This window comes from Sphaeramia orbicularis, chromosome 18, assembly GCF_902148855.1.
Source record: "Sphaeramia orbicularis chromosome 18, fSphaOr1.1, whole genome shotgun sequence".
Taxonomy (NCBI): Eukaryota; Metazoa; Chordata; class Actinopteri; order Kurtiformes; family Apogonidae; genus Sphaeramia; species Sphaeramia orbicularis.
The window spans coordinates 7,818,307-7,835,544 of record NC_043974.1 but is presented as its reverse complement, the minus strand read 5'-3'; the positions used below and the strand labels follow the sequence as shown (position 1 = coordinate 7,835,544).

Sequence of the window (17,238 nt, the reverse complement as noted above, 5' to 3'; positions counted from 1 at the left end):
GAGGTAATAAACATTTTAGATTAGATACTTTTGGTTTCTGGCCTGTTTAGGTCTTTGGGGGTTAAATTCCAGATGCAGTAAGTCTTGGGAACTTTTTTGGGTAAAATTAATTATTTTAAGAGCTTATAAATTCTTTATGTTTCACCTGAACCTTAAAAATACTGCATGTCTAATGTCATAATTTGACAAAGTGCATTAAATTTTTCACTTGATTATGAAATACCACCTGCATTCTAGAGTGACCTGCCACTTAGTTTTACTTTTTAACTTCTTATATAAAAATATAAACTTACTTAACACAGTGTGTTTTAAGTGTCTCTGTTTCAACTTTTCAGTTCACTTGTCTGTCCAAAAAAAAGCATAAAACCATTCCACTGTTATGAGAAAGGTAAAAATAATATAGTCTCATTATGAAGGTATGGTGAGAATTGAACTATGACAACTTCGATTAACTAAAATTAAATCAACCTTGTTTGTGTAGTATTAGATCACAATGCAATGCAAAAGTATCAACAGATTGTGTAATAATGATTCAAGCACATTGTAGTAAACTATTGTCCCCCTGGAATATACTAACCAAAATGTCTGTCAGCCTGTCCATTTATCTGTCTGTCATCATTTTGTTTCTGGAGAAGAACTGCCCATTCAGTGTTTTTCCACTAAACTTTCCATGATTTATGTTAACTTGTTTCCCATCACTAGATTGTCCAATTGGTCTTGTACATTTACCATCATTTGCTTTCAGCTGTTAACATTTAAGTTTAAGTCATTTTCCCAATATATTATATTTTCTGGGATTATAAAACATAACTAATGATGAGGAGTTTTTTTTCTACAGTTACAGTTCTAAGATCAGATACTGGATTACTGTGGCAATTGGCAAAAATGTTTTATTCCTTTGAAATGATGTGGAGACATGGAAATATGCCGCGGTTTTATTCAACAAAATGATGTTTTAATTGTCATGTTAATCCACCTTGTGATTCAGAGGCTTCATGTAGCCTAACTAACCAACCTGGACTAACTCATTTACTTTCTTTTCCAGTGGGTTGACTACTGCAGTTGTCTTTTAACAGGACTGCCCAAAAAATCTCTCATATTTTATCGTAACTGCTGCAGGATGAAATAATTCATCACAAAAATACAGGGAATTTTTTCATTTTGTGCTCAGTGTGGGTTTTATTATATAATGAAGTGAAAATTTATTATTGTGTTATTATATAATGACGTATTTTTACATAATGCATTGCTCCACATGGTTTCAATTTAGTTGCTCTGGTCCTCAGGGTTGGAATGTCAAATTATGAGCAAGTAAGAATGAGGAAGAAAAAAACTTGATCCCACTGATGTTTCTGTGTGGTTGTGTTCAGTAAGTGCTGAATAAACCATGCACTCAGGCCAATGGTTATTTCCAGCTGAGTCAATCCTGTGTGTTTAAGTCTTTGCTGGGCATCGTGCCAGTCTGCTTTGGCTGTCTGACCTGCTTGGGATGCTTTTATTCAGGTGTGACTGTGCACGTGTGCGCACGCTGGTTGTCCATGTGTTTTCATTCATACTGTTGTGAGTGTATGCGATTCTGTGAATGTGACCATTCAACCAAACCAATTAATCTGACCGGAGTTACCTCATGCATACATAGAGACGGCAAGATCTAATGTTTCTCAGAGCTTTGGTGACATCAGGTTAGTCCTGTGTATATTAAGTATTGTTTCTAAGTTGAACAGTGCTCTGCATGTCCTTCAAATGGGTGCACATCGATCAATACCGAGCAAGAGGTTTCTGTGCAGATTGTCCAACACAAAGAAAAAATCCCTAAAGAAACACACAAAAACAACAATCCAATCAAGTTGCACCTCCAAACCTCTGAAGACATTATTTTATTTTTTGAGTAAAGCTGACTTCTTTCATATTTTCAGTTGCGTTACCGTTTTCAGTCGATCTATTTACAGAAATGTAGTGTAACATTATTAATTATTGCTTCATTGGTGTTCAGTCACCTGGAAAAAAGAAGAGATGCATTTCCTTTAATTTAGAATAGCACATTTATATCAACACAGGAAACAGGCTTAGAGCAAACTTTCTCCTCCTCTTTTTATTTTCTAGTTGGGGGCATCTGGTATTACATTGTATTACATATACTATGTAAGAGTGGACTAGAGTTTAGCATTTCCACAAAAACTAATTAAACAAGAAGCACTCAGAAGCGCAGACCTCTGCCAAGGCAGACCAGCCCCCCCACTCCAAAATTTAATCATTTCTTCCTTGTACCAGTATCAACATTTCCTGAAATTTTCATCCAAATCCATCCATAACTTTTTGAGTTATCTTGCACACAAACAGACAGACCAACGCCGAAAAAAACATTACGTCCTTGGCGGAGGTAAAAAGGCTCCAGAGGAGGGTGAGGAGACTTGCATTCTGTAAGTTCACCACTAGATGCCACTAAATACACAATGTTGATTCCCATTGAACACAACACAACCTCTGTCAGATCCAACCGCGTAATGTCTCTTATGGATGTAACACAGGCTTAGTAAAGCAAAAACTGGTGAGCAAACAGTGGACCACAAAAACGATTGCTGCAATATGCAATGAATCTCTACAACATATATCTCAGTTATACAGGTTGGATGTTTTTATAAGTGGCAATCACTGTTTTGTTTTGGGGGGCTTTTTTTTTTTTTTTTTGATTAAACAAAGCTTATCCTGCAATATAGAATTCTTGGTTCATTTTATTGTTGTGTGGACATTTTTTTTGTTTCATCTGGACCGCCTGGCAAATATCTTACAACTGAAACATCAAAATAAATTTACATTAAAGTGAAATTCAAAAATATTCCTAAAATCTACTTTCTTATTGTAATGGGAGTAAATAGTTACTTCCATCCCTTCAGAAACTGTAGACTTGCATACATATTTTACTTCCTCTACAACTGCGAATAAGAACAACAACAAGCCACTGTTGTTTTGATACAAATTCCCTCTAATGCGATCATCTCTCACTGTGTGTTCTGCTGTGGTCATGTGACATGGCAAAGCGAATAATGTACTCCGATGTCTGAATGCGACGTCTGGTTTGTGGCTGTGGCTGCTCTGACAGGATTACCTGTTTATCCTCTTCTTACCTGTTCTCTGCATCCACTCTGTCTATTCTTATACCTTGCATTTAGCAGAACCTCTAATCTCATGTGTCAAGGGCTGTGCATTAAGTTACATTAAGGTAGTTATAGTGTTACTCTTTCATTTCATCACCATACATTAATCTGAACTCAGCTGTTATCTGTCCATGACCTGATGCTCACACCTTTAATCTCAGCTCCAACTTTTATCCCGACAATGTGTATCACCGGTTCTTGTCTACCACACCTGAATGCACAGTCTCACCAAGCAGTTTTATGTCTTGTGTCTATAGGATTATATAAAACAACTGCACCCATTTTCATTAAATTTGTTGGAAAAGTAAAAAGTCTTAAAGTCCAAAACTGTGGCTGGTTCAAGAGAAACGGAGTGTAGCCCAACAACACAGCAAAACTCTGTATGCTGGGAGATTCTTTGATGAGGAATTCATATATCTACCATTTCTAACAAAATGGATGGATGGATGGATGGATGGACGGAAAACAGGCTGTTTACAGTGACTTACTGATAAATGTAAAATAGGTTCTTGCAAGAGGTGGACATTTTGGAAACAATGTCAGTAGCAAGTGATCTAAACAGGCTAAGGATGAACCTATAAAATTTTGTGACACATCCACAAAAAGGACTTTTTACCTCCGCCAAGGAGGTTATGTTTTTGCCAGGGTTTGTTTGTTTGTTTGTTTGTTTGTCTGTCCGTTAGTGTGCAACATAACTCAAAAAGTTAAGGACAGATTTGGATGAAATTTTCAGGGTTTGTTGGAAATGGGATAAGGAAGAAATGATTAAATTTTGGTGGTGATCGGGGGTGGGGGGGCCCACGGGGGGGGCCACTGATCAGCCTTGGCGGAGGTCTGTGCTCTCCGAGTGCTTCTAGTTTCATATTATGACTGGGGAGCATGAAGTTGTTTCCGTTAACGGAACCATTTCGGTTTTCAGTTCTCGCAACCAGTTCCATTTACGGAACCAGTTCTGTTTAAGGATCCAGTTCCGTTTACAGATCCAGTTCCGTTTAAGGATCCAGTTCCGTTGACGGAACCAGTTCTATCTAAGGATCTTGGAACCAGTTCCGTTTAAGGGTCTCGGAACCAGCTCCGTTTAAGGATCATGGAACTAGTTTTGTTTACAGAACTCAGAACCAAGCTGTTTTTTCCGATCTCCAAGCCCCACTTCTCCTGCATCAAGCCCTCCAAGCCCGGCTTCTGTGGGGCTGGGAGGTGCTCTACACCGCGGTGAACCAGGAGACCTCGGATCTTGTTCCGGAAGACTAAGCCGCTCCTCCACAGACCTCGGATCTAGTTCTGAGTAATGCTCTCCTTCAGGTCTGAACCTTAAATTAATACACATTTGGACTCTTTTGCTGTTTATATTTTCTTTAATGCTGGCGAATGTCATTTTATTTTACTTCATTAATGCCAACTCCAACTCCCACATCGCCGCATTGTACCCTGCAGGAAGCCGGGCTCCAGGCTTCTAGCACCACCCCCAGTCAGGCTTGCAGACCGTTGCACTAAGCCGCTGTGACCTGGTACACCACACCACAGTACGGACCTCCAAGCGCCAGGCTTTTCATCAGCTACCAGCTACGTTTAACTTAAACGGACCTCGGAAGTCCAGTTCTGTGCTGGTTCCGAATAAGCTTTCTCAGATCTGCTTATTCAGAACCAGTTCTGTGTAAGGATCTCGGATTCAGCACAATGGACAGTGCATGATTCATTCCTTATATCACATTATATAATTTTTTCCCCTTAACTTTAAACATGTCATACAGTTCTATAATCATACCGTTCAAGGAAAATATGAAAGTATGACGCAATAACTCTATTCAACCCATAAAGACCCAAACCACCACAGTCCAAAAACATCTACCGGTCTAAAATGTTTAATAACTTCTTAACCACTAATCCCACCGATACATGCAAATAATTGGTGTAAAATGCAGCTTGTCATCTTTTCATGGTCAAAGTGTAGCTTCGAACCTGGCTTGGTTCCAAGTTCTGTAAATGAAAATTGTTCTCTGAATTGGATCCGCGTCCCGGGTCACACCGGCTTAGTGCAACACTCTGCAAGCTGCAGAAGGCGGCATTCGGAGCCCATAGCCTGGTTTCCTGCAGGGCACGATGCAATGTGGAAGTTGGGGTTGGCATTAATGAAGTAAAATAAAATGACATTTGCCAGCATTAAAGAAAATATAAACAGCAGAAGAGTGCAAATGTGTATATCTTTTTGGCTCGGACCTGAAGGAGAGCATTATTTAGAACTACATCCGAGGCCTGTGGAGGACCAGCTTGGTCTCCCGGTTCACCGCGTTTTAGAGCACCTCCAAGCCTCACAGAAGCTGGGCTTAGAGGGCTTGATGCGGGCGAAGCAGGTCTTGGAGGTCGGAGCACGGTTTGGTTCTGAGTTCTGTTAACCAAACTAGTTTGATGATCCTTAAACAGAACTGATTACAAGAACTGAAAATGGAACTAGTTCCTCATTAATGCCAACCCCAACTCCCACATCGTCGCATTGTGCCCTGAAGGAAGCCGGGCTCCAGGCTTCTAGCACCGGCTCCTGCAGACTTGCAGACCAGTGCACTACACGGCTGTGACCTGGTACACCAAGCCGCAATACGGACCGCCAAGCTCCAGGCTTTTCATCAGCTACCAGCTGTATTTAACGTAAATGGACCTCGGAAGTCCAGTTCTGTGCTTGCTATGAATAAGGTTTTTTTCGGATCTGCTTATTCAGAACGGAGCTGGTTCCAAGATCCTTAAACGGCACCGGTTCCGTATCCACGGAACTGGTTCTGTTCAAGGATCTCGGAACCAGCTCCGTATAAGGATCGTGAAACTAGTTTCATTTACAGAACTCAGAACCAAGCCGTGCTCCGACCTCCAAGACCCGCTTTGCCCGCATCAAGCCCTCCAGCCTGGCTTCTGTGGGGCTCGGAGGTCCTCTAAAACGCAGTGAACCAGGAGACCAAGCCAAACATAAACAGCAAAAGAGTGCAAATGTATATTAATTTAAGGCTCAGACCTGAAGGAAAGCATTACTCGGAACTAGATCCGAGGTCCGTGGAAGAGCGGCTTGGTCTCCCGGTTCACCGCGGTGTAGAGCACCTCCCAGCCCCACAGGAGATTGAGGGCTTGGAGTCCTTGATGCGGGCAAAGTGGGGCATGGAGGTCGGAGTACGGCTTGGTTCTGAGTTCTGTAAACGAAACTAGTTCCATGATCCTTAAATGGAGCTGGTTCCGAGATCCTTAAACGAAACCGGTTCCGAGATCCTTAAACAGAACTGGTTCTGTAAACGGAACTAGATCCTTAAACGGAACTGGTTCCGTAAACAGAACTGGTTACGAGAATGGAACTGGTTCCGAGAACCGAAAACGGAACTGGTTCCGTTAATAGAACCAGTTCAGAACTCTGAACTGGTTCCGTTTACGTAACCAACTTCACGCTCCCTTATGACTGTGGGGTCTTTCAGCAGGTATTCGTTCCCACTGTGTTTACATGTGAAAAGCTGGCTTCAACATGTGGTTTTTGTGATAGAATCAAATGCAAACAAATAGTCCTCTAATAGCTAATATCATGGCATAATCTTTCATTTCCTGTAGGAATTTTGGATGCATTTTGACAGACTAAGTATTTAATTTGTTTGTATTGTGTGAAAGAGTCAAAAGACAAAATGATGAACAAAAAAGGATAGATCTTTATAAGTTATTAGGGAAGGGTGATCTGGCTATAAGATAGTCAACTGAGTCTAAACCTCTTATAAAAAGTAGACATACAGTATTACACCCAAGGTATGTTTTCCTCCACCTTTCACTGGTTTCTTGTGGCTTGGGCTGTGTATGATGGCTTTTTGTTATTTGACTAGAAAGTCTATATTTTTATGCATTATTCAGCTGTAGTGTTTCCATCAAGCAGACTATGGCAGTGTAATTTGTCCCACTGGATTTTTCTAATAAATCAATTATGTTTTTACACTCTAACATAACTCTAAAGCATTATTTTTTCAGCAGCAGCAAAACAATACACCACACAAACTCTGCAAATGATTTCAAACTAAATCACTGTGGTGATTTAAGATTGTGAGGTTAGCAAGTTGATGAGGTAGCATATAAGATACGATATGACTTTACTGATCCCAGCTTTATTGATCCCACCAGTTAACAGTAGTAAAAATGCAAAAAAAAAGTGTAGGAAAGAGAGGCAAAAGTATACAAGAGTGAAACATGAAGCAGAAAGAGAGATCAGCTATTTGTATCACTTGTACCCCGCACATACATAATTATTTACATATTTACAATATAGTTTACTAGAAAAGAAATCACTCATCATTTTTTGGTGACATCGGTTGATGTCGTAAATTAATGTACATTAAATGTCAATCTGACAACTCTGACCATTTGACCTTTTGTTCTGATTGTCTCTCTTACATAACATACGCTTTAATGAAGCTTGAATCTTCAAGCACCTCAAAATGCTCATGAATTTCAACCCTACTACGTGTGCTGAGCATGTTCTAATTTCTCACTCATTGTTCCAGTGCACTCAAGCAGCACTACACATACAGGGTGCTGCTAATACACCTCTCTGTGGGCTTTTCTGAATGTTCTGACGTGTAAAACACTAAAATAGGCTGACTCTTGCCGACATAGAGATTGTCAGTGACCCTGAACACCTCTGAGTGCCTCCTGGGTAAATATGTGTGTGTTTTCAGACCCTGCATCAGAACTGCCCACTTGCGATCATATCATGAGGAACATATTAATGCCTGGTCTGTGATACAAATGCAACCAGACAAGCTGTTTTTTGTCCATTTTAGCTGAAAACCAAACCAGCAAAAATATTCATCTGATAATGTGACTTGAACAGTGTCAAAAGGGTAGAATTATAATACCATTTTCACTATTATTCACATTTTTATCTGAAATGCATTTTGTTTTTAATACAATTTACATATATTCCAGTTGTACATATGCTAATACAAAGACTGAGAAGTGCATATGTGATATGTGCATTTCAGAAAAAAATCTTAATATTTTAGAAGCTACATGGGATTATCTGGACAGAGAAAAGGATGAAAGACCATGAAAACCTCTGGGACATTCCGAAGGCGTGTAATATAACACAAGGTTATTTAAGAAAATATCCAGACAGTCGACCCAGAGAGTAGAAGATTTACTGAATCCAAATGAAGATCATGCTGAATACTGACTTTACCTGCAGAAGCTGTTTTAATTCAGATTTTTTTTTTTTTTTTTTTTTTACATATTTCCTGCATATTTGTTGTTGGAAATAATGACACATGCCTATAACAAACCCTGCAAAAACAACAACGATGAAGACTTTTGCACAGTATTGTACTTTTAATGTTAATGTTATTTCATTCAATACATTTATTTTCCATATACCCTATGCACGTTTGTTGAGTTTCCCTGTGGATGTAAAAGTTTACTCGTCTTCCTGTTAGCTGTTCAGATAGTGTCATCAGAGAAGAATCTGCTCTGTAAATAAAATGTGACTTTGGGTTCCTCCAGCTCTTCTCCAGCTGTTGATTTACAGCATCAATATGTTCACATGTCATAAATTATCTAACATAGCTGCTCAAATTGAGGGGAAATGGGTGCAGATTCTAGTTATTTTTACATTTTGACAGAGTTTCAAGAGATTTGTCAACACAGCTGTCAGCCCAGCTACAAAATGATTAAGCTCTTCTTATAAAAGGGGAGAAAAGATGTGTTCTTTCCATCACTGGCATTTTGGCACTATTCAGCTTCTGCTAAATAATACTGACACATTTTTATCTCTTACTAATGCAGAAAATATTCAGATGTGTTACTGAGGTAAAGACATGTTCTCTTTGTTACTGACTGTGAAATTCATAGTTTTGATTCTGATCCCATGTACGTGGTTAAAAATTGGACCAGTCCAACTAAAAAAACACCCACCAAAGCCTTAAACTGATTGACTCACTCTCACAGCTTCTCATAAAACCTCAAAAAACTGCAAAAACAGCCTCTCCAGATTGAAGTCAAATATTCTTAAATATAACGTCTGGGATTAAAGAAAAATATCTGCCATGGGAAATGTAAGTAAACTGACCCCATTACAAGTAATTAAAGCAGAGTTACATAGAGTAAGTAAGTAAGTAAGTAAATTTTATTTATAGGGTAGACTTGATATTCTTAAATTGGGAAGCTGTGTAAGTGGTCTCTTAAAATAAGGGAAACAATCTTGTTCCTCTGCTGGGATGTTATGCAATCCCTTGTTTAGTTTGTTACTGTTTAAATCCAACTCAGTATCAGCAGGAATCTTATTAAGATAAAGTTATGAACATATTTGCCTAAAATGGGGTTGCTTTCTTAATGAAAAACATGCTAGATAAGATTATTTTTCTTTTAAAAATTTCCCAGAAACCTTTTTGAAACCCTTTTTGTGTGTGTGTGTGTGTGTGTGTGTGTGTGTGTGTGTGTGTACAGATACATCAGATGTGATTCAGCCTGTTCAGGATCTTTTAGCTCTAGATCAGGGGTGTCAAACATACCGGTTGGGTGCCAAAACCGGCCCACTAAAGGGTCTAATCTGGCCCATGGGAGAAATCTGTGAAATGCAAAAATTATGCTGAAGAAATCAACAACAATCATTTTAGTTTAGGAACCGCAAAAAGCCCTACATTGGTCTCAAGTGGGCTGAACTAGTAAAATACTATCATAATAACCTATAAATTACGACAACTTCAAATTTATCATCTCTGTTTTAGAATAAAAAATTGTAATAACAAAAAAAAAAAAACTATCCTTTCACGAAAAATGTGAATACCATGAACAAATATGAACAACATGAAATGTCTTAAGAGAAGTGCCATTTTAACAATATTCTGCCTGTTACTAAATGTATTGTGTATTTGCAGATCAACTGTGATCTGTAAGTTGTAATGCAGATGTGTAAAAATTTAAATAAACTGAGGTATAATATTGTTTCTATTTAGTCACAGAACAGATTTTAAAGTGCTGCTTCAAATCACTGAATGGATCAGGTCCAGAGTACATTTGTGATATGTTTAACCCATAAAGACCCAGTGCTACTTTTGTGTTAGTTCCCAAATGAAATTTTCTCTATATTTGACCTTTCTGAAGTGATTTATTGCCATTTATTATAATATTGTCTTCTGTATTTTACATTTTATCAGTATAAATCAGGTATTTTCCTATATTTGATTTACTGATTATGTAGATGTTCATAAAAGATCAGATTAAAATTAAGGGTTATTATATGATAAACAGAGAAAACTGCAGAAAAAATAGACTTTTTTCAGTAAAATATATTAACTGAACATAAACCAAGCATTTCCATTCACTGTCGCTGATCCAACTCCATGGGTTTTACTGGTGAATCAGTGTTGTAGAAGATGACGGTGTTTCCACATTCACTACGTAGCCTCTGACTGGCCAAATGGGTCATATCTGATGACCATGAAAAGATGACAAACTGTATTTTGTGGCAATTTTTGGATTAATAAGATTAGTGGATCAACAGGTATTAAACAGTTTAGATCAGTAGATGCTTTTGGTTGGTGATGGATGTTTGGGTCTTTATGGGTTAAGGAATATAAACCGAGTGTGACTTGTAGATCTCAGGTCAGCTAGTTGTGCCCAGAGTCCACACTAAATGTGCAGAATCACCATTTAACTGTTGCATACAACTGAAGCAAACTACCAGTAGAGCTCAGACTGAACCCAAACCAAGGCTGAAAACATTTGAACTCTATTCTAATCATGCATTCTTATTGCACCATATACTTCAGTTCATTCTTATTGCACTGTCATTATGTAAATATGAAGGACTGTATATTCTTTAAATCATTGCAATATAGTTTTTTTTGGTAACTTTTTATTCCCTTGTATTGACTTAACTCTCTTCTTGTCTTTTTTTTAAATTTAATTTAATTTAATTTATTTATTTATTTGTCTTTCATTTTCTTTTTATTTTCCTCTAGACGTATAATTTATTTATGTAAAAGCATATTGAATAGTCATGAATATGAGATGTACATAAATAATCTTTTCTTTTCCACCATATTCATTTTCACCTTTCATCAATCCAACCAGCTTTCTTTTTCTTTTATTAGAAACATTTTTAGCTTTCCTAACCCGAAATGTATTTTTTTTTTTTTACTTTTCAGCACTAATTCATCATTTTGCCCACTTAACAAAGCTACCAGAAAGCAACGTAGAGAAAATCATATCGACACCTATAAGCATGGCAAACACTGTTTTGTATCTCCACTAATACAGAAAGAGAAGAAATTGGCCTTTTTACTGAAAACAGCTGGTTTTCCTAACTGGTCTCTATCTTATATTGTAATATTCTGTATGATTACATGGTAAAGAACATGGACTATCTAATGTCTGTGTCTCCTATTCATCCCTTGTCTCCCCTGTCAGAGTCAGCTCCCAAGGCATTCGGCATCCCTCTGTCCCAGGTCATTGCCAACGATCGGGCCTACAAACGGCGGCAGGATGCCCTGAAGGAGAGCAGGAGGGACTGTCTGGACCTGGAGGCCAGCATCCTGCGCTTCAGGGCTGAGAAACGCCAGTTCTTCAACGGGAACAAGCCGCTGGTCGGCTCCTCGTCTCTGACAGGAGGAGGTCCCATGTCTCCATCTGCAAACTCAGTGGCACCGGCACCGTTCTTCGAAAACCAGAACAAACCGCTGTCACCTACATTTCTGGACAACAGTGGACGAGGACAGAGACGGGTATGTGAATATACAAACAGCTCTGGAAAACATAAGACTGTAAGCCATTCACAGATATGTGTATCAGGTAGATTACCAGTTTTATTAAAGAAAGTACTGAAAATATTCCTAAATTCCCAAAAACATTGGTATCATCAGACAAAAGCTCCCAGCCAGTCTCAGTTGGACACTTACAATCTTCACATGCTGCTTCAGCTGATAGTTTACATTATAGCTCTGTTAGCTTATCTGTTTTTAGACAGAAAACATCTGTATTAAAACCCACAAATCACCTCAGTTTTCTGCACGGTTTGTGTTGTCAAAAGCTGCACTTAAGATCTGTTTGGAATCATTCAAATCAGGTCTAGCTCAGAACTATCACACTATAGTCTAAACCATGGACCGACAAACGTACAACTTAGCAAAAATAAAAACATCACATAATAACTTTATACCTTCATAAGCCTCATAATCAAACTCACCCATGTAGAAGAAACTGTGATTTCATCATCAAACTCCATTCTTTTCATTTAGAGCTGTGTCCCGTGTTTCTAGCTTTTATCACTTTCTTTGACTCTAAAAGTTGTTTCTTTGTGGTTCTCATCCCATCTGGTCATTTTCTGATACTTTAGTCAAAGGTCCCCTAGTGTTAGTTTTCCTCACCTTGGGAGACCGGCAGAGTGACTCACTACTCCCTCTAGTGGTCACATAAATCCCTTTGATCATTGAAGTACATATACTTGGTTCATATCTCTATAATCCAATACACTGGCTTCTTTGGCAGGACTTCAGAGCGCTTTATTCTAAACACTAATGATAATTATGTTTAATTTGAAAGTAGAAATACTGCATAAAGTGCCTTTAACTTGGATTGAATTAATAAAAACATTTTATATTCAGTCTTTCACAAGCATTTTGGTGTTTTTTGAGGGTTTGTGACCATCTATCATCCTCTTAATCACATCCCAGATGTTTGCAATGTGGTTCAAGTCTGTAAATTTGAAGTAATTTGCTAATTATTTCCAGAGCCGTACATATGCACCACATATATAAACAAAGCATTAAAAAATAACTTGTTGAGAACTTGAGAAGTTTATTGCCCTGTCCACACTGTATCCACACAGATATTCTGTCATCTCAGGCAGTCTTCATCCTTACATCCTTATTCCTGAAGAATTTAGATGAATGTCTAGGTTCAGCGTTTGACAACATTTCATAAGCTCTGGATCAAAATATGGATTTTCAAATGAATAAGCTTGTAGGAGACATTAAAATATGTCTATTCATGTTTCCACTTGTGTTTTTAGTCCTATTTGACCTTTGAACTGTGAGTTGGGATTTACCTTCTGCTTAAAGTGCAACATTGTCGTGTTAAATTTCTTCAGTTTTTGCCAAAATTTCTCTTTTATTCAAGCAATGTTATTTCTGTGTGTTCCTCACATTAGAGATATGAATCATAATTGGTTTCAATGATTTTTGAAGTGAAACTTTAGTGTCATTCACACTCAAAGGTATGTGTGTTGTAACAAAATAGTCAGTCTCTGCCTGTATCTCCAGCTGTAAACATTTTCTCAACTAGTTTGTGTGTTTGCACAAAAAACTGCCTTGTGTGTTTTTGCTTTTCAGCATGTGTGAACCATCTTGGCTTGAGGTCATCCCACCCTGTAATTCTGTTCACTCTGATCTGGAAACAGTTGTTATGTTAAGCCTGTAATGAGTATCATTAGGGGAATGGAGCACAGCAATCGAACCTGAACCAGCTATCAAGTACAGCTCTTAAAACCCCATCACTGAGCTAAAAACTGCACAGTAGACGACAGAAATTATCATGTGATACTGTATTAAACAGACCTAATTAATGATTTTTGTCGTGATCATATACTATTGTAGTGTCTGTACAATTTGACAATAGTGTAGTTTTTCAGGAGCAGAAACCAAGGAACATTGTTCCTAAAAATGAAAATGACTGAGATCTGTGTTTTATAATAAATATAACAACTGTGTTGTATTAATCTATAAAGATCTACAAGGCTTAATGAAACTGAAAGGGAGTGAAGTATTATTTTCAATATGAATCTGCCTATTTTCTTATATTTGTTTTTAAAGAAGACAAAAAATACATTGTACTATCTTCTCGGCCTATGGTGATGCATAGTATCAAGTAGATGATACTTACTTTATGTGGGGAAAAACCCAGGAGACATTCAAATAAAAAGAAAAGCATCATATATTCACATTTCAGAAGCACCAAGAAGCAAAAGATTGATGTTTCTGCCTGTTTGTCTTCTTCTTATCTATGAATGAATTATTCATCTATCACCTGTGGCTCCAATTGATTAACTTTACCATTTTATTTATTCATAACATTGCCATAAATTAGTTTAAGCTTCATAAATGATAGACTACAGATGACTTCATAAACATTTTCATTCAGAAATTAAAAATATCACACATATTGGTAACAAAGTTCCCACTTCATGCCTCACATATGATTGGAAGCTGTTGATAAGAGATGTTGAGTTTATGAATCTTTACTGTGAATTCACATTGAATGATGAGTATGATGATCAATTTTCATAAGATCTGAGATTAAGGCATGGGCTTTATAAGCAGGACATGACATGAATATGTGAGAGCCCATTGTGCAGTTTTTAGAAGTGCATTGTGGGAAAATGAAGTTATCACTACTGGAATAAGACCTCTTGCATTTATCAGTTGAACAGTATTTGCATATTCCGATATGTTCTCTTTTTTTTTTTTTTACAGTTTTTAATGAGGACTGTGAAGCTTTTGGTGTAACAATCAGAGTTTAAGTATTTTTAGTATGTCCCATAAAATGACTGGAGGTATTTAAAGTATAAATATGCATAGATATGTCCTCACATCCTTCTTTAAATGACAAAATTTTTTAAAGACATACAAAGACAGTGAGGAAGAGAGGAGGACACAGATTTCCCATTAGTAATGAGCTAAATGGGACATTGAGTCATCCTAACAGTTTACATATCTGACCACTCACCCAGCTGTAGATGATCTTCAGTTTGGTGGATGATTCAGTCGCGTGGTGGAGTTGTCATGGCGTTGTGTCCTGTCCAGTGACAGATAATATACACAGCAGGTGGAGAGCTGAAAATGAATGAATGGAGCAAGATGAGTAGAAGAAGAGATCAGTGATTTTAAGAGAGAAATTTGTCTGTAAATTCAATGAATATATGATTAAGCTACATATTGTTAGCTTCATAGCATAACTGCCTAAGTCATATACTATATGGCCAAAAGTATTTGGGCACGTTGAATTCAGGTGTTTCTTTTCTAACAGGGGTCTGGGATACAAAACAATAATGACAAATGTCATAATATGGTTTTATATTGTGATAAATATCATTGCATTGCATTGGTTACTACTACTGTAGTATTCTTTGCTTCCAAAATGCCTCAGAGATGGGTTTTACTTAATTTCTCTCAACATTAATTTATTTTTTTTCATCCATGACTATGATTTTAAATGTTCTACCCCCAAATTTTTAAAAATATTTTTTGTGCTATAACTGTAAGTAATCATTTTCTACCACAATTAACCATCTACTTTCTTCACATCTCACTTAGGAATAAAAAAATTCCCATTAAACTTAAAAGGGAAATATTGATGTTTATAAACTATATTGATAAAAATATTGGAACACAGGTATAAGATGTTCCATTCATGCTGATTAGACATATAAACATCAATGTTATATTTATCACAATATAAAAGTATATTATGACATTTGTCATTATTGTTTTGTATCCCAGACCACTGTCAGAAAAGAAAGACCTGAATTCAACGCGTCCCAGTACTTTTGTCTACATAGTGTATGACTTAGGCAATTGTGCTACAAGGCTAATAATTTGTAAGTTTTAAAGTATTTGTGAAATTTGTGAGAGAAGATTAAAATGTGTGCAAAAAATGGAAAACAGCCGTATTGAATAAGCTACATTATTGTAGCTTATTCAAATATGAAACTGTGGTGAAGTGTCTGGGTACTTTGTGTCCCTGTAGGGTGGTCTGTCGGTGGACTCCATCTCTGACCTTGTGGAGAGTCAGTCTCGCCTGCTGGAGGCTCTGCAGCTCTCCCATCCGGCTGAGCTGGAACTGAAGAAGTCAGCGGGTGGAGGGTCGACGGAGGGGAGGACGCAGACGAAGCTCAGCCTCAACCCCATCTACAGACAGGTTCCCCGGGTACTGGAGCGCTGCTGCAGCCACATAGAGACCCACGGTGGGCTCACTTCACCCCCTCATGTCTGCACATAAGAAATGACAGACACGCTTTGGTGTAAATGTGTGACTTTAACTTGTGGTGAATTGTGTCTTTGCAGGGCTTCAGACGGTGGGGATATTCAGAGTAGGGAGTTCTAAGAAAAGAGTGAGACAGGTAAGGATGCTTTCAGTTCAGCTTTGACAAATATTGTAGCATAAAATGTTACCTCTGAGGATATAAACTGATGAAATTACCTAAAAACTGAAAACAAGAGATCTGTATCTTGAGACTTACACTTTAATCAGTCAGTCATACTGCATTCAGAAATATACACATCGAGTATTGGCAAAAAGAGATGCCATTTCACTTTGCAGTGACGAATATTTATCTGTTGTGTTAATCTGGTTCTGGCACAACTTCACCCTTTTCCAAGGTGCATGAAGAAGGGAGAAAAGAAGGTCAGGTCAAGAACTGCAGCAGTACTTATATGTAATTTAGACCAACTTTTTTAAAGTAACACCAGTGTGTTTCATCCTATGGCCTTCAACATGGTGTTAATGCTCAAAAAGTTCTATAATAAATAAAATTCACAAACCTTTTCCTTCAGAGATTAAATCAATTCCACGTATCCTTGGGACCGAAATGCAAAAATTGATTTAAAATGATTTGGTAGATCATCTACATTTATACTGACTTCCATATGATTTTCATGTTATATGGTTTTACCACATTTTTATTTTGTTTTGGCTTTTTACATTTTCTGTCTTTTTTACAGTCTTTACTCATTCCTTATACATTCTTATATTACAATAAAAAAATTAATTCAGATCTCTTTGTCTGACAGTTAATGATCCAATAAAAGTCGTTCTGCAACCCATTTTAAGTGTCAACTAGGGAATAACAGCAAAAACAAAATAATGACATAAAAAATATTACAATTTGCATAATCCAAATGGTTATTTTCAACATCGTCATGCAACCCAAGAAGACTCCCCTAATTCCTATGTATAATAATGGTTTAATAATGAGTTTTCCTCATGTTTTGGGGATTTGCAGATCATTCCCAAGGAAAACTAATATTATTTGCCTTCATGTTGACATAGTTTTATTAAAATAAAGACGTTTTAAAGATTTAGG

General features: G+C 37.4%; 1 protein-coding gene across 2 annotated transcripts in view; it reads left to right on the top strand.

Moving 5' to 3' along the window:
- arhgap36 (Rho GTPase activating protein 36) overlaps window positions 1–17,238 on the top strand; it is a 108,716-nt gene that overhangs the window by 79,053 nt on the left and 12,425 nt on the right. For both annotated transcript variants that reach the window (XM_030162510.1, XM_030162511.1), the window contains exons 4-6: window positions 11,571–11,884; window positions 15,903–16,119; window positions 16,220–16,275. In XM_030162510.1, the coding sequence (XP_030018370.1) occupies window positions 11,571–11,884; window positions 15,903–16,119; window positions 16,220–16,275 (587 nt within the window). The remainder of the gene's footprint in view (window positions 1–11,570; window positions 11,885–15,902; window positions 16,120–16,219; window positions 16,276–17,238) is intronic.